The sequence below is a fragment of the Staurois parvus genome, unplaced genomic scaffold (assembly GCF_062004578.1).
Source record: "Staurois parvus isolate SC_StPar_1 unplaced genomic scaffold, SC_StPar_1.0 ptg000153l, whole genome shotgun sequence".
Taxonomy (NCBI): Eukaryota; Metazoa; Chordata; class Amphibia; order Anura; family Ranidae; genus Staurois; species Staurois parvus.
In genome coordinates, this window is record NW_028317949.1 from 24081083 (window position 1) to 24104691 (window position 23609).

A 23609-nucleotide genomic window follows, 5' to 3' on the forward strand; every position below is an offset into this window, starting at 1 on the left:
ATTACTTGCAAGCCTTGCATATTTAGCAAGAAAATAGCTCTCACACAAAGCCCTTTTTTGACCCAATAATACAGTCAACACGTGTTTAGTTCCTGTTTTGAATATGTTGAAAAAGGGTTAGACCATCTGTGAAGTTTTTACTGCTGCCTGAAGAAGATTTCCCATTGCTTCCCGTTGTTTCAATAGATCAGAAGGTGGTGAGAAATCTCCTCAATTAAGGCACAGACAGTAATAAAAAAAAAACAAATTAAGATCCTGATCCCATTCTAAAGAAAGCTTTGTCCAGAATGAATTCTTAGTACTAATAATGTTATTGTTTGCTTGGAATTACATTAGTAGCCATCTTTATAGCAAAGCCTGTTTTTTGCCATTTCACAGCTGTTCTGAGGTCGGACTTCAAGAGATTGAACCTGGCACCAGTATATCCGATGCTGTTTGTGATCATCCCAAAAATACTCATAAGGGTGTGTAATGTATTGATAATAAAATTTACAAAGCATGCATGTCATTGATTTACAATTGTGAGAATGGTTTTATAGGGTTAAGTATCATCCTTTCATCATACAAAGGTCTCTAATGGTGAGCTCTGCATTCCCATGTACAGTATTTATATTAAAAATGTGTTGTGGACATTTACTTTGCTCCATTCATAGATACTGTATGTACAGAAACACAAATACATGGAACACGTTCTTGGAGGTTCTACTTAGTCTATACATCACATCTATTTGATTATAGTAAAATATAATCAAGTCTATTTTTATTAATATGTACCTTTGTTTTTCTTCTTTTACAGTGTCAGAGATGACTATCTTTATCCCTGTTATCATTGTATCATTGGCTGTGCTTTTATTCATCTGTGTTTTCTGCTGTATGAAGAAATACAGTACCTTGAAAGGTATGTATACTTTCTTTGTGTGTAAAAAAAACCCAAAATAAATCTGCTCTAGATGTTAACAAAAATAAAATCTTATAAAGTTATGCAGAAGCAGCACTCAGTGATTGCCGAATACAAAACAACAGAAGAGCGTATATACATAAAACCTGTTATGCATCCCCTTTAAATGTATATGCACCAACAAAAGTGCAATAAACAAACAAAATATATCATAACTCAATATATAATTTCTCAATATATACTGATAAATAGTACACTAATCATTGAATAAAAATGCATTCATATAAAATAATATCCCACAATCAAACAAATATATTAATATTAATTAAAAAAAACTCCACAATAGAAAAAGTCCATCCTTAGGTGAAGAAGTGTTGATTGGAAATCACATGTGATCACTCCTGTGCTCAAACTCCAAAAACAGCCTCTTACCAGAGTTATCAGACCTCTAACATAAAGGTCATAAACACATGAGGACTATCCAGGGTAACTGACAGGGGTTATAATCCACCTTTTAAACTGAACCTGAACCGGTTTACAATCTAAGACAATAACAGTAATAGGGCCAAAGTGTAGGCATGTTGTGGTGCCTACAAGTAATTGTGTTCAAACAGTTTTTTATTACTGTCAACATGGCTGGATTTCCAAAATTGGAGCCTCTAGGTACACAAACCTTGGTCCCCAAAGCAACATCCTTCTGTTGGAACCACCACTCTTATACAGGTGAAACTCGAAAAATTAGAATATCGTGCAAAAGTTAATTTATTTCAGTAATGCAACTTAAAAGGTGAAACTAATATATGAGATGTATGCATGTAATGAGTCTATCTCATATATTAGTTTCACCTTTTAAGTTGCATTACTGAAATAAATGAACTTTTGCATGATATTTTAATTTTCCGAGTTTCACCTGTATATTACATTTTCTTGTTTTAATGCTCCAAACATTGCTAAGAAATTGTAACAATATGTAAATTACCTAACAGTATATGAGAATGTATTTATACTCATGATGAAATAAAAATATATGTGTAGCATATAAATATAAAGTTAAAGCAGCCTCTTTGCCACTTCCACCATGCCAAACAGTAAATCTGGCTCTACCTGTCTGTATCACCGCTGGGGAAATTTCACTCCACTCATGGCTATGTTGTCTTCAAACTGATCCCTGTGTACTTGTGGAACACCTTAGGATCCTATGCCAAGGATTTACACAAAGCCTCAGCTTCTGCCCAAGCTGTTATTAAGACATGTCCTCTCACATTGCCAAGCCACATGCCCTGTCATTCTGGCATCAAATGTATAAGCTTCTACAGCACACTACTGAAGCAGAGCTCAGGTCCAATGAGCAGCCTGGATCTAAGATTAAAGGTGCTTCATAGGTATGTGCATGATGTGCGCCAGGTGTGACTGGGCACACCCTAATCACTTTGTGCGGTGTAGATTCCTATCTACTGACCATCCACTGCTCTACTGACACTGTCCACTGCCCTGCTGACACTGTCCACTGTCCTACTGACACTGTCCACTGTCCTACTGACACTGTCCACTGCCCTGCTGACACTGTCCACTGTCCTACTGACACTGTCCACTGTCCTACTGACACTGTCCACTGCCCTACTGACACTGTCCACTGCCCTACTGACACTGTCCACCTCGCTGACATCATCCATGTTTTTATATATGTTAAAATGTTCGTTTACATACATTTATAAGAGTGTGAATGTCTGTGTGTGTATGTATATATACACATGCATGGGTGTTTTAGCTTTGGTGTGCCACCCTAATGGAATAGGATGCACATACCTATGAGGTGCTTTATTAATACACAGGTATCAGATTGAATAATGACACGTGTACTTGGAGAGTCTGCACTTCAACATCAATGTTACCAAAGCGATTTGGGTCAGGTCCAGTTCACTTTAAGCGGACATGCTCTTTATAGTGGGAGGGCAAAGCTGGGAACTCTATTGGGGAAGTGACACGACTGTATTCCATGAAAGATATAGGAAGCCAGTAAATGATTCAGCTCACAAATAAGAAGTAGCATATCAGCTTTGGATAAAATGTCAACTGCCGGCCATTTTCTATGTTTTAAAGTAGAAGTTCTCCATAAAAACAGACATTAAAGTGTTACTAAACCCAGAACCCTGCATTCACTATATTTGGTCTTCCACAGTACACAGAACATGGAAATGCAAATATTTTAGTAAATACAAACTGCTAAATACCTTTTCTCATCAGCTGTTAGAGCGGTCTTGTGACTTCTATCAGTGTCCAGCAGAGCATTGGTTAAAACTTGCAGGAGGATTTTTGATTCTGCTCTGACTGTCCTATAAGGCTGCATAATGCCTGACCCTCTGTCTGGCCTTGTGCTGATCATATGCACCCTCACAAATTAAAAAAAAATGTCTCTAGCAACACACACTAAACTGAGCATGTGCAGAGTGTCTCCTAGAGTAGATGGATTGAGGACATTAAAAGAAGGGGAGTATCAGAGAAGACAGGATCAAACAGCCTTTTTACAGAATGCAGAGGATTAACCCCTTAGGTTCCACAGCGAGTATAACAAGCTTGCTTTACTCCATATACAGACTAATTTTACTGTTGTGGGTTTAGTAACAATTTATGATGTCTGTTACGATCCTTGTTAGCAAAATACATTTCTTTAGTGTGCGTCTTTGAAACTAGTTTTACAGGGGCCTGAGTTCATGGTAAGCCCTGCCAAATGCCACCCACTGTCTAAAGACAGTGCCTGAGTGGCCAGTAAGTTTGTCATTGTACAGGGGAATAGCATATAATGGGGGCTTTTGATCATGTCAGGATGCCAGGCCCTTAAAAATACAGCAAAATCTTGTGAATTCTCTGAGACAGGACTTGTGCTTTGCATTCACTTTAATGTTCACCTATAATGTTACAACAGAGTAACTAAGGTAGGGAGTGGTGCCGTATGCGATTCAGCGCATCACACAGCTCCCTTATGTTTTGGTCAAAGGTGACACTTCATTCAGGTCACTGTATAGCAGCATGGTGCTTTGCTGTAGAATGACATACAATTCTGTACAGTGCGCTGAAATAAAATGCAGTATGTCTGCAAGTTATCACAGCCCTAGTGCTGTGCAGCTTCAGGATGCATTGCAGTGTGAAAAGGATGCATAGAAAACAACTGTTTTCTGTGTGTCCTTGTAGTGATTGGTGGTTTACGCTGCAGTAAAATGCCGGTCAGTGAATTGGCCCTCATGGTTTATAACATTGTGTCATTACACAATCATTCATGTATGGCACTTATCGGCAGCCAATCTGAATTCTCTGTGGACTGGGGAGAGAGGGACGAATTGCAGCAGTACAGTAGTGTCAGTGAGCTCTTCTGCTGGAGTTCTGCTGGAGCTGGAGTCTGCATCCAATGACACAAAGCCTCCCTTTTAAAGTTCAGTACTACCTGGCTACATTTGCCTTGCACTCCATATAGTTAGCCTGTTTTGTCTACTGCCTGCGGCCAAACTTACTTACATAACAAATCCTAACGAGAAAAGCTCAGTGCTTTCTGTTATTAAAATCATGTTTACCCCTCGTATAATAACAGAGAATTGAATGACAGATACTTACCATAATTTTTCTTTCCTGACAAGCTCCTATAGCCTCAGAGCTCTGTAACTAGTCCTATGAAGCTGGATGGGAATTGTGCTGACATGGAGCTTGTCAGGAAAGGAAAATTACGGAAGGTATCTGTCATTCAATATTCCGTTTTCTGGACAGCTCCATGTCATCACAGCTGGGAACTAAATAGCTACACAGGGGAGAGATAATGCTACACATTCCTCCATTCTGACTAAAAGCAGAAGCCAGGATGCCTCTGCCAAACTCAACTGTTATTAAGACTGCTTCTATACAGTAATGAGCCATGAACATATATATATTGACCCCCACGTAGCTGCCTTGCAGATAATGTGTGATGGGAGTCACTTTGGGTGGGGGGCCCATGGAACCCAGCTCACTTTAGAGAGGTGGGGAGACCCCTGCCTCAGCTCCCCATATCCCTATTATGTGTAAGTCACCCAGTGCCTGTTAGGGGTACAGGGTGATCTGTCCTAATATTGTGTAGACATGTATAGGTGGGGTGGGGTTGTAGATTGTTTAATGCCATGTGGTTGGATCCCATTGTTCTATTGTGTGTCTGGCTTGGGAGCAAACTATTATGGGATATATGTGTTTATGTGTATTGGCTTGGTGGGGGGGGGGTTTGTCTCCAGCAGCCCTCCCTTCTGATGGGACTGTCTGTTGGTGTGTCTCTTGTTACTAAATGTAGATTGCCCCACCCTCTGACATTATGCAGGGAGGGGTGATTGTTCCCTTGAGTGTATATATCTTGTATCTGTGTTAAAATAAACTAGTCTACTTTCTGGATTACTTCAATATTGGTATCGTCTAGTCCTGTATGGTCAGCTGTGGTGTCTGTGGTTGGTGTTCGGATGGAGAAGCGGTATTATAATGGAAATACCCAAGCGCAGACTGGGTCTGTTTCGTTACATAGTGCCTGGGAACACACAGCCTAATGCCGCTCACAAGGTCGAGACCTTTTGGGTGGACAGTGATGTGATCCCCCTGGCACAGCCAACCATTTAAATTTGTAGTCCAAGGAGATGAGCTTCACCATCCAAGAGGCAATAATCTTGTTGGAAGCCGTGAAATCATTACACGCTCCATCTGGAATGACAAACAATTGCTCCAACTTCCTGGTGCCAGATGTCGCCTTGAGGTAACATTTTAAAGCTTCACCCACATCCGATGGGCCAACTTCTTGGGTACTCCCCAAGAGGGATGTAGGAAGGCGAACATTTTGTATAATATGGACTCTGAAGGCCACTGTCACATACCTGACTGTGAAGCCCAAAATGACGAGGGTGGCCTCTTGCGCAATTCCCATCCAAGCACCCCTTGGAGACAGGGACAGCAAGGGCAGTGGAAGGGCGCAAGTGTCAGGAAGCTGTTGTAGTGGACTGAAGCTTGGCAGCACAGGAGACCTTTCAATGGTAGTATGGAGGCTGGTCACAAGCCTTGCTCAGCAGCAGCCAGGCAGACAGGTGCAGGATCAGGATCAAGTTCAAAGTCAGAAACAGGCAGAAGTCAGTAACATACTGGCAGTGAGGTACAAGTCAGGAGGCAGAGACGTAGTCAGGAATCAAAGCTGAGATCGGTAACACAAACGTGCAGCAGACGTAACAGGTAGGGTTATCCAATCGAGGTGTCACGTGGAGCTGGGTCAGGAACCAAGTTTATCAGACTTTCAAGAACCAGTGAACAAAGGAACTAGAGCTGAAGACAAGCCAGCAGATTCTTAGTTTAAATAGGCTGTTTGAAATATGCTGGCACATATGTGCCAATGCTCGCCCGTGTGTGTTCTAGTCCTTGCTTGTCTTCTTAGGCTTCTATGCGCATGACTGTGAGCATGCACATAAGAATGCACACCTGCTGCACAGAATTGAGCATCTGTTGTACGAGATCCTTGACAGCCATTTAGGCATGATCTTGAGCATCAGCATGAGTACCTCCCTATGCGGGATGAACGCAAGAAAGGGTTCTTTAAACCCCAGGGCTGCTAATATGAACACTCTTCTGGTTGATGTAATTACCACCAGGAAAGCAGTTTTCAGTGAGAGGTACGAAATGGGAGCCTTTGTCCTGAGGAGAAACAGCTCACCACAAGAGCCAGAGAGTTGTATATAGTGTAGTAGTTTATTTTGTATGTTAAATGATAAAAATTCCATGTTGAGACACAAATAAAATAAATCATATTAATACCAAGATGTCCACTGCTCCGTCCTTCGGCAGGCCCTAATGAGATGTCACGGATAGGCGACACGGATAGGTGGCAGTGATGGGTGGCAATGATGGGTGGCACTGATAGGCAGCACTGATAGGCAGCACTGATAGGCAGCACTGATGAGCAGGCACTGATGATGGGTACTGATAGTCGGCACTGACTGGTGGCACTGCTGGGCCCTAACTGGGTGGCACTGACTGGCGGCACTGCTGGACTGCACTTCTGGGCACAGGTGGGTAGCACTTCTGGACACAGGTGGGTGGCACTGCTGGACACAGGTGGGCAGAACTGGTGGATGGCACTGCTGGGTTCCGATTATCAGGGCACTAATCATCAGTGCCCTGATGATCAGTGCCCATCTCTGCTCTGACAACTGCCGGTTCTCGGCAGTACTTTCCTCACGCTCTGACAGCGTGAGGAAAGTGCAGCCGAGAACCGGCAATTGCATTTCCCGGTGATCAGCGTGTCATTGGACACGGCTGATCATATGGTAAAAGGCCGCTGTGATTGGCCTTTTACCACATCACGTGATCAGCTGTGTCCGTAGGACACAGCAATCACGGAGATCGCCGGGGGCGCACAGGAGAGCGCGTTCTGGGAGGACGTCATATGACGCCCTCCAAGAACTGGCCGGCCGCAGTGCAGCCGTCATTCGGCTATCTGCGGTCGGCAACTGGTTAAATGTCATCATCCTCATTTCTGGTTGCTTGGACAAAGCAAGATTCATCATGTTCATCCATCTCTTCCCCTCTGGAGAGTCTGAAGAGGCTGTTTTGCCTGGGAAGGCTATGAGACTGCTCATTGCTCATAAAGACCTCATAAAGAGCACAAATAAAAAAATAAAGGATGCCCTACATTCCAACAGGCAATATCTGGCTACAGTGGTGGTCATCCACAGGCAATTCCTCTATTTTCTCTGGGAATGCTGGTCTTTAGAGGGGGTTGGCACAATAGTAAAGCAAACATGAGAAGCCACCAACAGGTTAATGCCATGTGTGAACAAAGTATTACTTTGTACACCTGTTATGCAGAGTACTCTCTGTGGAGGAGCTCAGGGTATGCACAGTGGCTGCAGGGAGCAAGGCACAATAACTAGCAATGCAGTATTCCTTTGGATATAAAGCATTTTTAAATTTAGCTCACCCAACCTCCACCATTCAACTGTAGACACTGGCACTGCGCAGGTGTGCGTGCCAAGGGGAGACTCTGCTGACACCCCTGCCCATTTCACATGGAATCAGTGGACCCCAGACAAAGCCATGATAAAAGCCACCCCTATGACCAGCAGCGGGGCTCCCTGAATTATGGGTCATTTAGCCAGTACACCAGGGCCGCGTCCAGCTGAAACCCACACACATGGACGGACAGCCAGCCAGCCCTTTAGACCGACTAGCAAGAGGAATAAACGTAGGTCCTGCACATGGGAGGAAAAAAGAGGAACGCCAAGGCTGCAGGTGGACTCAAATTTATGAGTTCGGTCCTAGAAGCATGGAGAGGGGGGGCAAGGCCCTCACTCAGTTGTGCTGACATGGAGCTGTAAGGAAATAGGGTTTTGACGAATGTGTCAAGCACATTTTAATTTGGTATTTTGAAAGAATCTATAGGCAGCACCTAATCATAATATAAGGCTTGTGGGAGATGTTTTATTTGGTGATCAGCCACAGAGAGCATTTTGTTATTTATGCCACACCAGCTTCAATTCAAGTTATAATATTGAGTTGCCAATATAATTGTGATTTTCATTAATGATAGTGAATGAGAGCTGATACTATCACGTAGCAAATAACACAAGCATTATGAGAATTCATCCGAGTGTCAACTGCTCCATTTTCATTTGGAAATTTAAAAAAAAATTCCAGCAGGACAACGACCCTAAACATACAGACGGAGCTACAATGGAATGGTTTAGATCAAAGCATATTTATGCGTTAGAATGGCCCAGTCAAAGTCCAGACCTAAATCCAATTGAGAATCTGTGTCAAGACTTGAAAATTTCTGTTTACCAATGCTCTCCATCCAATTTGACAGAGCTTGAGCATTTTTGCAAAGAAGAATGGGTAAAACTTTCACTCTCTAGATGTCCAGTATGTCTCTAGCTGGTAGAGACATACTCAAAAAGACTTACAGCTGTAATTGCAGCGAAAGATGATACTACAAAGTATTGACTTGTGGGATCTGAATACAAATGCACACCACACTTTTCAGATATTTATTTGTAAAAAATTTTGAAAATCATTTATCATTTTTTATTTCCATTTCCATTTTTCCACTTCACAATTATGTGCAACTTTGTGTTGGTCTATCACATAAAATCCAAATAAAATACATTTACGTTTTTGGTTGTAACATGACAAAATGTGGAAAATTTCAAGGGGTGTGAATACTTTTTCAAGGCATTGTATAATTTCATTTTGTGTAAATCAGGACCTACTTCTTCCATATGCTCAAGCTTCATGCGCTAACTTTAGGAATTAGTTTTCAAATAATGTTCAGAGGTAATTATTTGGTAATACGGAGCTACAATTATTATATGGTTATGATTATTTGGCCACTTGGTGTGTTATGATATGACTGAGCATGTTTGCAGAAACATTGCGGGTATGGCAGCCTATTTATTTAAATGCTACAGCACTGTGGGGTTTGGTGCATGCAGAAATGCGCTGCAGGCACCAGTGCATGGGGGTGCTATTAAGAATTAATCACACCTCCATGCCTCTGCTAAAGTGCAGCACTTTTCTACGGGTTGGGAATGTGCGCAATTGTATGCACATTTCCCAGCCACAGAGATTAACCTAGCTTTATTCATTGTAAACATAACAGTACTATTTAATGTTGCATAAAAAAGGTATAGTAATATGGTAATTATTTTCTGTTTCAAATGCTGCTTTATGTATTGACATACCAGTCTGTCCAGACAGTACTGTCACCTTCTAACTTAGCACCATCTACAGGCAGCTTAATTCTTCAATAAGATACAGAAGTTGAACCCAACACAATTTTACTTCAGCTAATTGCAGGACAGAAGATGTTTTGCCAGTCTTTTGAAGTGTAAGAAGACAATGGTTTTCCTAGGCTCTGTCTCTACGAATAACTAACACTGACTGAGGGAACATGGAGGAAGTGGGGAGGGTCTAGTTAAGACTAAACTAACTAGCATTAAACAGGAGGAAGGACAGAGGACTATACCAAAATCACATTAGTAAACATTGTAGTGGACCAAAGCCACCACTAGATGTCAGAATACTTCAAAACATTACCAAACCTAATGCAGTTCAATACAACGCAGAAAAATGCCATGAAAGTGGCGCAGAACAAACTACATGTATTTTCACAATGCAAAGATGCACACTCTCCTTTAATTTAAGACACTATTTAGTTACATAGTTAGTCTGGCTGAAAAAAGACAAAAGTCCATCCAGTTCAACCATTAAAAAAAAAAAAAGTTATAATCCTATACCTAAAGTTGATCCAGAGGAAGGTAAATAAAACCCAGCAAAGCATGATCCAATTTGCTCCTGCAGGGAAAAAAATTCCTTCCTGATCCCCCGAGAGGCAATCAGATATTCCCTGGATCAACCTTACCTATAAATGTTAGTATCCAGTTATATTCTGTGTATCTAAGAAATAATCCAGGCCTTTTTTGAAGCAATCCACTGAGCTGGCCAGAACCAACTCTTGAGGGAGACTATTCCACATTTTCACGACTTTTCCATGTTTGAAGATTAAATTTCTTTTCCTCCAGACGTAAAGAGTGCCCCCTTGTCCTCTGTGTTGACCTCAGGGTGAATAGCTCTACACCGAGTTCACTATATGAACCACTGATATATTTATACATGTTGATCATATCCCCCCTTAATCTCCTCTTCTCAAGAGAGAATAAATTCAGTTCCTCTAATCTTTCCTCATCGCTGAGCTCCTCCATGCCTCTTATCAGTTTAGTTGCCCTTCTCTGTACTTTCTCCAGTTCCCCAATGTTCTTTTAGTGAATTGGTGCCCAAAACTGAAATGCATATTCCAGATGAGGTCTTACTAATGATTTGTACAGGGGTAAGATGATATCTCTCTCTCTGGAGTCTATACCTCTTTTAATACAAGAGAGGATTATGCTTGCTTTAGTTCCCAAAACTTGGTTATTACAGGTAACTTAGCTTTCTGAAAGGTCTGAAGTGCAATAATCTAGAATTTAATCTTAACTTGTAGAAACCAGTCTTCATGCAATCTCTTGTCTGTTATAGAACCTGTTCAAAAGTGGATGCGAGAAACTTGTGACAAACTATGTGGCTCAGAGGTAAGGATTTTGTCAATTCTCCAATAATTTTTCTCCTTTTATTTGATTAGTATCACAAAGAAAACCAGAATAAGCTCATCTACTAGTAAATATCAATTGCACTATTGAATTATGAAAACTGAATTCTGCATTTTCTTTTCAGTTATATAATTTGCTATTAAAGCCGAAAGCAGGTGAACAACTAAATACACAGTTGAAATACTGTACATACTGTATGGCTCACCAGTCCTTTTAGGATTTTGCTCTTAGTGGTCCTGTCAGTGACTCATCCTGTCCAGGGTGACAACATTCACTCTTTGTACTGTACCCATGGAGGATCATTATTGTTACCCTAGGACAGAAAGGGTTGATTTACTAAAATTGGAGAGTGCAAAATTTGGTGAAGCTGTGCATGGTAGCCAATAATCCTCTAACTTTAGCCAATTAAAGCAGAGCTCCACCCAAAATGGGATGTTCCACGTTAAGGCTTTGTCCCCCGCTCCCCATTAAAGATTGGCACCTTTGGGGAGCGGGATGGAGGGGGTACTTGAATTTTGCTGCGATCGCCTAGGATCGCCTAGTCGGAAGCTGAAGTTGTCCTCCCTCCCTGTAGTCTTCTGGGACATGTGACAGGCCCCAGAAGACTACGAGACCATTCACAAATCGCTGCGCAGAGGGCACCCAGCTGTGAAGGGAGTGAGGACGACTGTTGAAAGAGGCTGGGGCGAGGACACCACTGGATCGAGGAACAGGTGAGTGTCTGTTTTTTTACTGCTTCCCGACCACCCTATAGCAGAAGCACTGCTACAGGGTGACAGGGATGCGCAAAATCACAATTTTGCATTTCCGCTATTGGCTCCTTGGCATGTCAATCACTGGGTACCGGCCGCCGATTCTTGGCCGGGGCTCGGTGATCGTCAGCGGAGCTGACAGGGGAGAGACCTGTGTGTAAACAACACAGATCTCTCCCCTGTCAGCATGAACAGGCTACTTTATATTGCTCTGCACAGCAGAGCAATACAAAGCAGCTTTTCTACATGGTAAAACACACACACAGCACTCTATCTAAACACAACACGGCACACTGTTAACCCTTTGATCGCCCCAGATGTTAAGCCCTTCCCGTCCAGTGTCATTAGTACAGTGACAGTGCTTTTTATTAGCACTGATTATTTTATTAGTCACTGGGGATGTCAGTGGCAGTTAGTTCCCACCCAGTGTCACTGCTACAGCAAGCTTGGTAAATGTTTTCATATATACAAAGGTCAGCTGGTGATTTTTTCTTCCAGTCTGCCCTGAAAACCCATTATACAGTAATTCTAAAGTATATATCATATTTATACATAATTAGAAGATATGAAAATATGTATTCAAAGCATGATATTGCAAGGAAAACTACAGTAGTAGCCCAAAACGTTCAGTTACCTGGCTAATGCTTTGAAAATGTCTACATTTATTGTATGAATATCTTAGATGAGCTTGCATGATATCGTACTATCAATTTCACCTATTGCTATCTGGTTTGTGTAGGCACCAGATGTATTTTACATGTTTGTTATGTTGCTTGAAATAGAACAATACAGAGCTTCTTTGTTCTTCTGCCTAGTGATCATAGTTTCTCTGTTATTTATTCTAGAAAACATCACAATACAGGGAAGCAAATACTATTGAACATACTTACACTATAATAACAAATACAAATATAGTGGAGGATACCCATTCTGGAAACTTGAAAGGAACAGAGATCCCAAGAGGTAGATTGGTCCCAATGGAAGATGAATACCTGGATCAAAGAAGATCACCTGAGCCTGAAACTGGAAGTATGGTTGCTGGAATGGAGTCATTATCAGACCTGGAGAGTGGCTCTTTGGGAACCTATAATGCTTACTCAGACACTAGCTCAGATAGGTTGCTGTTTCCCAATGAAGAGGTCACTTTTCCACCATGTCCAGAACATCACTGTAATCGGTCTGCCAAGGAGACTCCTAGGAATCGAACAGAGGAGCACGGCATCCCTGATCCAGTGGAGAAAAATTATGGTCAACATAGCTCTCGTCATGAGTTCCATATTTACCCACAACCATCTTACCATATCCCAGAGAAAAATACTGACAAAGAGCCGTGTTCCTGCTTCACCAATGCTCAGTACACAAGAAGCAGTAGTAAAAATAGCACTGACAACATGTCCTCTCCAGAGACACCACCAACGCCTTCAGGTGAGGAACAGCAGATAGAATCCATACTGCTTTTATAGGAGCACACCATAGGAGCATTTAATGACAGTTGGAAGCTGAATACTACATCCACCATTGTGTAGAGTAAATTAAACTATATTTCCAACATCTTTGTTATTTAACAGAATATTCATTTGCATGTAGAATACACTGTCGTCTAAAATCAGGGAATCTCAATTGCTTCGTGTCAGGAACTGCAAATGTAATTTAAGCAGAAAAGGTTTTCTTGCGAACAGTGTTTCCAAGATCATACAAAAGAAAGTTTTCTTAGTTATGGATACAGTAGGGAAAGGTTAGAACATCGGTCAACTTTTTACTGCTGACTGTGACGGTGTAACTTTTCGGGAATTTGCCCTCATTTTCTGTCAGTTGTCACTGTGCCAGAAAACAAAGAGAAAATCCTTCCGTTAAAAACATGTCTATTGCACTGATTATTGTAAATAATATATAGACTCCAGATCTCCTGCACTGCAGGTGTCATTGACCCAGCTGGAACTCAGAACTGTCACTGTGGCCATCTACATGGGAAGAGGTTTACGGTGTTCTATAAAGAAGTAGTGTAAAATACCAAAAGGTACATCCAGCTAATTAATGTGTTAGGCCAGCCATACATGGGTCGAATTCTGAACTATTGTTTTTTTCAAAAATCGTCATTTTGAATTATCGTTCATATTTCAAATTTTAGTGATCAAATTCAGGAGATTCAGGAGATAGTTGGGAAGTTCTTGAAAAATAAATACATTTTTAATCAATTATGGGAGAATAGTGCAAGAAATATAATCAAAAATTATGGTATTTGATCGACAAATCATTAGGAATTCGACTCATGTAGGACCTGCATTAGGGACTCTGCTCTTTCACCTGAGTGATCCTGCCACAGTAGGATTTGTGAGTTCCAGAAGAATTGTTTACACATGAGCTACGGGAGATAAGCATTTGTTTCAGCTGTAATTGCAATAAGTAATATTATTAGAAATACAGCTGGAAACTAGTAATATCACAAATTATCTTACATATTGCCAGTACCGTAAATTATATGTAAACCCTCACCTTGTAAAACAACCCATTCAATTTAAAATAGAAAAGAAAGGCAAAACATTTGTGTATAGATATAGAAAACATTATAAATACCTTTTTTTTCCCCCTCTTTTTATAAGTGATCACATTCCCTCTGTTCTCAACCGCATAAGCACTAGGGGAGGAGAAACAGCATTTCACTGATCTTCCCAGTGAATGGCTGTGTCAGGGAAAGTTTGAAAATTGGATCATTGGACCATAGGCTAAGTTTCCAGCACAGCTAGAGGTAAGTTTCCAGCACAGCTGTGCTCTCCTGCCTAGTGTGGTCAGTTTTTAGGAAAACGGACGTGCTGGGAGGAACGCTAGGGATTTCACACAAAGGAAGCAATACAAAGAGAACAGGATACTTTTTCATACAAGTACATGGTACAGCAGGCGCATATCATGAATATGGAATGTTGGGTTTACATACTCTTTTTAAGTACTGCTTGGAGGTTAAAGTGGTTGTAAAGGCTGAAGGTTTTTTACCTTCTATGCATGAAGGTAAAAAACCTGCTGTGTGCAGCAGCTCCCCTAGCCCTCTCAATATTTACCTGAGCCTCATCGCGATCCAGCGATGTGAACAACAACCTCGGCTGTCCCGGGTCTCTGCTTCTTCAGAGAGAGAGAGGGGGCGGAGCAAGTCACAGCTCCATGTCTGAATGGACATGCGGAGCAGCGGGTGCCCCCATAGCAAGCTGCTTGCTGTGGGGGCACCCGACAGACAGGAGGAGCCAGGAGAGCTTGCAGGCGACCCCGAGAAGAGGAGGATCCAGACTGCTCTGTGCAAAACCACTGCACACAGTAGGTAAGTATAGACATGTTTGTTGTTATACACACACAAAAAAAATGATCCTTTAGAATCGCTTTAAGTTAGTACACCATGAATGCTGGCCCTGAAATTTTAAATGATAGTGAAAATAAAAAAAAACATGTCACAGAGTATTAACTTGTTTCTGGGCTAAATATGAATATTCAACCCCAAATGGTTGAACTGGATGGTCTTTTGTCTTATTTCAGCCAAACTATATAATTATGTATAAATTTACTCTCTTAGGTAAATATTCTATTTATAAGCAAAACATGTGCAGAGCTAAAATATTATAAATACAGTAAAAAGTACAAGTGAATATATATCATGAAACTATTGGGGATGAGATCATAAAAATGTTCATAAAGTGACTTTGAGTGCTCATAAGAATCCTGCGTTCTCCTTAATACGGTGCTTGTGCAGTCAGGTATAGAAGAAATGCGCACTCACCAGAAAGCATAATAAAATGCGTGTTTATAAAATAATTCCTGATGTCATCAAAAGGTCATCTCAGATGAGACTGGAATGGGGTTGAATCCCTCTTAAGGTGTATGAATCCTAGGACTTTAAATGATGATCAGGAGATACCAGAGTTCCCTTTAAGGGATGGATGGGTGCAGCTCACAGGGTATACAGGAGGCTCCCTCTCTCGAGACTGGATATCTGGAAATTAATACTCCCCAGGGGATTTAAAGCAGAGATATGCCCATAGTGTAGTCATTTCAGATAATTTTAATGTATTCAAAAGCATCCAGGTAAAAAACATCCAGGTAAAAGCATCCAGGTAAAGTGCAATGCGATAAATAGCTGTGCCAAAAAATATCTGACAGGACTAACACACTCTAAGATGGCCGCCGGAGCTCCACGTTGCTCCAGCGGCATGACGTCACTGCGTTATTGGCTTCTCTTACGCGTTTCGTGCACCCACACGTCGTCTGAGGGGAACACCAATGTATTTATTTATACATCACAACCCTAGGGCCATATGAACTTTTAGAATAATGTGTGATTTTGGTTTTGGCAAAATAAATTACTAATTGATGCCTTCTGCCTTTTTTCCACCCAGGAAATGTGACTGGAAATAACAACACAACAGTAATTTCAAGTGCTCCAGTAATGAATATTAAAACCGATATGGTAGTAGTCTATTTCAGCGGAACCTCCCAAGATGCTCACATACCTTGTGAAAATGAAGAAAACATTAAGCGGCCAATGCAAGAAGAAAGGCAGGACCATTGCGACAGCTTTGTGGCAAATACACCGCTCTACAACTACAATGACATTCCCTGCAGCTCAGTGCCAGATACAGACTGTACAGAAGCTGAGAGTATTCTGCCAGATTCCAACTCTCCGGTCATGTCCAGTCAGGACCTTAATGAAGTTATGTACTATCAAAATACAGACTTTCTACCTGTACAAGAGGAAGGAAAGCCGGAATTTTACCATATAGAAGTTATATAAATTACGCAAAAAAAAGAAAAACATTTTTAATCACCATAAAACTGTGAAAAGGGAACATATGTAGACCGTTCCAGTGCAGGCTCTTTATTGAACAACAGAGCCAGAGAACTGTGTGACCAATGAACCATGGTCAACCTTGTCAATAATCTGAAATTCGACCACCGGTAATGGGGATTCTTCTATACTATTGTTATTTATTTTGCTGTGATTTGTCTATGTGTTTAGTGAAACATCTACCATCAGTGGCTTTAAGGCCTCATGCACACAGGACGTTTTTACTGCTGCTTTTAGGGGCATCAGGCATTTTTGTTTTCCTGCTTCCGAATGCCCCTCCATGTTAGCTTAGGTGTCCATGCATGCATGCATAGGGGTTGATTTACTAAAGGCAAATAGACTGTGCACCACACAAGGTGAAGCTGCAAGTGCATCTGCCCCAGAGCTTTGTAAATGAGATAAAGATTCACTTTGCAAGGAATAAACAATCACATGCAAGAAAAATTGAAAAAAAAATACTTTTGCTTGCACATGATTGGGTGTTGGAAGTCAGCAGATTTTCTGCTCATTTGCTAAGCTTTGGAGCAACTGTTCTTGCAGAGTGCAACTGTAGTTTACAAAGTACACAGTCTATTTTCCTTTAGTAAATCAACCCCATAGAATTTTAGCAGAGCTTAGTGGCTGGAGAGTTTAGAGGCAGGGAAAAAACCCACTGCCAGTGCATCCAGGAACAACAATGTTTTGGCAGAAAAAGTGTGTAAACACACCAAAAGGCGTGTTAACATTAGGCGCATTTAGCGTTGGAGCATTAAGTAATTTCAATGGCCATAATTCTTTTCGATGGCCAATGAAATGCATTAACGCACAAGAGCTTGATGCCTGTAAACATGGCTAAATGCTTGTAAAAGTGTAAAACGCTTTTACAAGCGTCATGCGTTTTTTCTGCAAAAACGAGTTTTCAAAATGTCCTGTGTGCATGAGGCCTTACATTACAATGTGTTGCTTTACAGTTGTTCCCCCTCAAAATGGGAGACGTTTTGACAGTGTGATAGGTTGCCTAACCTATGAAAATGATAACTGAAGATCTGCTATCTGCTAACTCTTATTTCTCTTCTCATTGTTCTGTGAAGGCAGGGAAAGAGGGGAATTCATTTTCTGTTCCTGTTACTTGGAAATTTAGTGTACTATGGGCCCCAAGTATTTACATGTTCTTAGCAAACACAGGAATTACTGCTTAGCCATCAATCAGCATCAGGCTTTCCCTAAAAGATTATTATGCTTGGTGACTGGGAAAATGATTCTAGTGCTTAGTTAGGAACATATTGAGGTATATGATCCCAGTTATTATATTTTTCCCTTTCCATTTCCCTTTTTTTTAGAAATTTTTTTCAGACATTTTTAATAAAAAATGTGTGTGCTTGAAAGATTAAATAATGGTGGCAGTAATGTGTTGGTGTGCAAATATGTCATGTCTACATAAAACACAAATGAGCAGGCAACTATATTACCCTTGACCAGGCATAGTGAATAAAGATAAAATTTCCAACTCCATCCAGCAGTCTTGGGACAAGGTAATCTAGTTCCCAGTGCAAAGATGCCAAACGGGCCCCCTCCAAAAAAAAGCCACATACTCCCCCTCAAAAAAGTACTAGACTTCACACTGTGGGATTGATTTACTAAAGGCAAATAGACTCTTCATGAGCAGTTGCTCCACAGCTTAATAAATGAGCAGAAGCTGTGCTTACTTCCATTACCCAATCATGTGCAAGCAAAAGTGCTTTTTTTTTTTTTCAATTTTCCTTGCACGTGATTGGGTATTCCTTGCAAAGTGAATCTTTATCTCATTTACAAAATTCTTGAGCAATTGCACTTGCAGAGTGCAACTGCACCTTGTATGGTGCACAGTCTATTTGCCTTTAGTAAATCAACCCATTCATCTCTAAATATGAATTCCCTTTGCAAGCCCAAATTCTCCTCAAACAAAAATTCCCCCTCCTCCAATACCAATCTCCCCTCCCACTCAAATATTATCCCTCCCCAAATCCCCCTCCTAGCACAAATCCTTTACCCCTCAAATTTCTTTCCTGAGCATAAATCTCTTTCCTCCTCCAAATCCCCTCAACTAACACTGATCCTGCCTCAAATCTCCACTCCTAGCACAAATCCCCCCAGTGATCCCCACTAGTGCAAATCCCCCCCCCCCCCAAATCCCCCTTCTTAACACAAATCTACCCTCTTAGTTTAAATCCCCCCCTCCAAATCACCCCTTCTAGTACAACCCATCAAATCCCCACCGTGCCCAGGGAAGCTTCCCCTCCTGCCCACCTCTTGTCCCGGCCATGCCATCCAACACCAACCTCTGTCATATGTCACCTTAATATGGAGCTTAATCCTTAGCTAAAGTATACTGGCACCCCATCTTTGAACAATATTTTTCCTTCCCCGCTCCATTCATTTGTAAGTATAAAATCTTTCTTTTTGAAAATTGTCTTTTTTGGTGGAACACAGTCTGCACTACTGCCTTTCTTGCCTAGGCAAGAATCAGGTCCCCAGCTGCCAAATATTCCTGGGATACTCATGAAATGCACCCCAGGAGGCTTTGGGGCAATCTAGAAACACTGTGCATTCACTGTGGCACATCATCAAGGGGCCAGCTGAGAGAACCAGGAAAAATTAGCCAGCTCAAGAAAGAAGATGGTAGCACTGGACCTGGCAGTGGCAGTGTGGCAGATTACAACAGGCCAATGCTAAATTCACTAGCATGTGTTTGAAAATAACCCAAAGCAGGAATATTGCCAGCCTGTCAGCCCTGTTTAGTAAACAAGCAGCAGATATTCCTAAGAAACTGATTGAAACTTTGCTTTAGAATATGTGTTGTGATTATCTAGGATCTTTGAGAATTATTAACTTCACACTAAGATCTTGTTCACATCTATCAAAATGTAATGTCTTGCCAGGCCATTGTTTTGAAAAGGTCTGGTTCACATATATGCGTTGCAGCATGTCATGTAGCTTAGATTTCTTTTTTTTTTCAATCCATCAACGTGTGTTAAGGGAGCCAAGGGAATGCATAAAAACAGGCCATGGGCAGCACAGTGGCTAAATGGTTAGCACTTCTGCTTGGCAGTATTAGGGTTGGTGGTTGGTGTCCTGACCATGGCACCACCTGACTGGAGTTTGCATGTTCTCCCTGTGCCTGCGTGGGTTTCCTCCCATACCCCACAGACATGCTGGTAGGTTAATTGGCTCCTGTCTAAATTGGTCCTAGTATGTGTATGTATGAATGTAAGCTAGGGACCTTAGATTGGACACCCCTGTACATTATATACTATATAAATTGACGGTGCTACATAAGTACCTGTAATAAATAAAAATAAATGTCCTTTTGGCCTAGCTATAGAAAAATACAAAGCATTCTCTGAATGGTGCACACGCTGGATGGGTGACCCCCTGTGGTTACTATGCAGAAAGGCAGTCACTCAGCACGGGTCCCAGAAGACATGAGGATCACTGTAGTAGCACAGGCTACTACAGTAATTTCCCGCTTCCACAGGTATGGAATATGTATTGTATCCAAGCTGGATCAATATAACTATGAAAAAATATTTTTGGAATTCAGCTTCAATGTCCATAGTCTGGATATAGGTACACTTTAAAGATGGAACAATAAGTAGAGCAACAGTAAGCAGATACATCTCTATTCACTATAATATTACACGAATGCTGAATGTAACTCCATTAGCAGCAGCATTCTCTCATCAAATTTGGGCCCTTACTCAGTCACTCTCTGTCAACTATAGAAGTAGTTTGTACTGTCGCTCTCATTCTTCTGTATTAGGAAAACAGACACTCACATTGCTGAGAATGCAAGAAAACAAATGAAACCCATTTCACAAAGGTAACACACCAGGAGAAGGGTCCTTTAGTTTCATCTGGGTCCAATAACAGCCACATGACTAAACTAGAGATCCTTCTCCTTGTGTTATTATTATTATTATTATACAGGATTTATATAGCGCCAACAGTTTGCTCAGCACTTTACAATATAATGGGAGACAATACAGCAACAATACAGTTCAATACAAGAGGGTTAGGAGGGCCTGATCCTTGGAGCTTACAATCTAAGAGTGTTAAAATTTTGTGAATTGAGCATCTGGTCTGTTTGCTCTGAGCTGATGGCAGCTGATCTGTTTTATAACCCCTAAGCCCTGGTGTACATATATGCATTCTGAAATCGCCAAGTTTTGTTAGTGCAATTCTTGCCTATGCAAGTTATATGTAATTTATATATGTAAGTTATATATGCAAGTTATATATACATGCGGTTTGTTTGAACATCTATGCGTTTCTGGATGCAATTTTTGCAAGCACTCCATTTATGGATCTGCCTACAACAGATGCAGAAACACATTGAATAGATTCGCTGCTCACTGAAATGAACATATTTCAAAATCGCATTCCAACCTCTCAAAAATGCATAGGGCCCTTTTCAAAAAAATGCGGTGCGGATCACTTGCACATATCTGAACACCCTCCATAGAAAGACACTTTATTCTACCTGTCATCCGATTTGTGTTCCCAAAATCGCATTCAAAAACGCGTATACTGTATGTGAACCAGGGCTCATTGTTAAAGACCAGCTTCAATCCAGCATTTTATTTTGTTTTGGTTAGAGAGGGAAAGGGTAAGAGCATCCATCAGGTTTTCATTGCTGTCTGTGTCCCTGTTGGAGAGATTTTTCCCCATCGGGGGACACACACAAAAACAAAAATATATTTTTGTATAGCGGGAAAGGTTTAGAAACTCTGAAAATGATTTTTTTACTGTGTGTGCCTCCCTGTCTTGGTGAAACTGCCCCTCCATTTCTTCTGGTTTCACAGGGACAGAAGTGAGGTAAAATCTCCTCAACAGTGTCAATGGCCAAAATAAAAACTTGACAGAACATTTAACTCTTCAGGACTATACATAGACAGATCTAAAACCTGAATATAAATAAATAATAGTCAGGGCTCATTCTCACATGCATCAGCCATTGCCACCCCGCTGAAAAGTGATCTGTGATGGATATGCCTCTTCCTCCCCACCTGTTTCAGTCCTAAAAAGGCTGAACCACTGAGTGTTGCTTGCCAAATGTGACATGAGATTACATTTTTAGGTGGGCATTTGCAGTAGGGGACATAAAACCATGGTTAAACCTCTTGCTTTTACTGTGAGAATGAGCCCTTGGGCTGCAGGCTTCCTACCAGCAAGAGAAGATTGTGGTTACAAGTCTAAGGCTGGCCATACACATGTAGATTTTTGGACGAGAATATTCGTAAGAAAAGTCATACAAAAATTCTTTGAATATTCTTGTAGCAAAAATTCTTGAACAAAAATCTATACGTGTACGGCAAGCTTAAGTGAGGTGTACTGCATGTCCTTGGGAAGTCTTGTTCATAGTCTTTATTATTCGATACTGTAGTCTTTTTTTTTAATGGTATACCTAATTCGAACTATTACACAATGGAGGTAGAGATAGCTAGCATACTCCACAAATACAGCAGTAGAATTTGTAGTTGTAGATTTCATTTTAGAAAACGGAGTCACAAAATGGAGGCCTAAACCTGAGGTAGTCAGTATGCGCTTAATCAATGTCGACAGACAGCAACTTTTTAAACCTTTAAAGTGGTTGTAATGGTTCAAGGTTTCTATTCTATGCATGGAGGTGAAAAACCTTCTGTGTGCAGCAGTCCCCACTAATATTCACCTGCGCCTACACTCAACTCAGCAATGTGCACGAGAGCCATGTCTCTCCTGAGTCTCTCCCTCCTCACTGGCTGGGACAGCAGTGGGAGCCATTGGCTCACAACCAGTAAACCAATGAGGAGAGATCAGGGGGTGGGTCTGTGTGTGAATGGACAGACAGAGCAGTGGCTCAGGGGCTAGCCTGCCATCCATAGCATAGCATGCTGCTTGCTGTGGGGGCACTCGGCAGGAGGAAGGGGCTTGGAGTGTCAGCAGGGGACCCGAGAAGATCAAGGATCAAGGTTGCTCTGTGCAAAACCATTACACACAGCAGGTAAGTATATAATATATATAATACATGTTTGTTAGCACTTTCACCTGGCAGTACTAGGGTCATTGGTTCAAATCCCAGCCATGACACTACCTGCCTGGAATTAGCATGTTCTCCCTGTGCCTGCGTGGGTTTCATCTGGGTACTCTTGTTTCCTCCCACACTCCAAAGACATGCTGGTAGGTTAACTGGATCCTGTCCAAATTGGCCCTAGTATGTGTATGTATGAATGTGAGTTAGGGACCTTAGATTGTACGCCCCTTGAGGGTTAGGGACTGATGTGAATGTACAATGTATATGTGTGACGGCGCCATATAAGTACCTGTAATAAATAAATGTATGTCTTTCCTTGCAAATCCTCTCTTACATACAGTACCTGTTTATGCCAAAGCTTCCAAAAATAACAGCCACTTTGTAAAAATGTAATTTCAACTGTAAATATATTTCAAGCAGACAGATGTATTTTTGTTTCTTCTCTGGTATCTTCCTCTCACTCTGGCCTATGGCTTTGAAAGTGTCTTCCTGAAGTTTTATTGCATTCTGCTATAAACAATAAGAAATTGATGTCTGGTTTGCACTGTAGCAGTTACACACATACTGTATTTCAAATGTATCATCGTATCAAAGCTACACATTTAATTTGCTCAAGCATATTTGTCTGTATTGACAATTCTTTGTACAAATTTATACAGACATGTAAACACTGTAAATGTTTTGTATAATTTTGTTTTCATTTATACTCAGGGAAATTAAATGTTAAAAAAGATTATTTCTTAAGATTTGTGTTTGTTACTGCAAATTACACCAATTTTATGACATTGGGGCCCCCTAAAGCATGTGTCAAACACAAGGCCCGTGGGCCGATTCGAGCCCACCTGGCCATTTCATGCAGCCCTTGCACCTCTCCTGCAGTTTTGGGACCCCTCTCGTCTCCATCCCCACCTTGTCTCAGCAGTCAGCAGCAGAGAGGAGGACAGAACTTCTCTGCCAGATCCTGCACTTCTCTGTGAAG

General features: G+C 41.3%; 1 protein-coding gene across 1 annotated transcript in view; it reads left to right on the forward strand.

Annotated features, from left to right (window-relative positions):
* Positions 1-23363, forward strand: part of TNFRSF11A (TNF receptor superfamily member 11a) — a 111244-nt gene extending 87881 nt beyond the window's left edge. The window contains exons 6-10 of the mRNA XM_089674861.1: positions 379-464; positions 797-898; positions 10955-11007; positions 12623-13202; positions 16154-23363. Of these exons, the coding sequence (XP_089530987.1) occupies positions 379-464; positions 797-898; positions 10955-11007; positions 12623-13202; positions 16154-16548 (1216 nt within the window). The 3' untranslated portion in view covers positions 16549-23363. The remainder of the gene's footprint in view (positions 1-378; positions 465-796; positions 899-10954; positions 11008-12622; positions 13203-16153) is intronic.
* Positions 23364-23609: the final 246 nt, after the last annotated feature.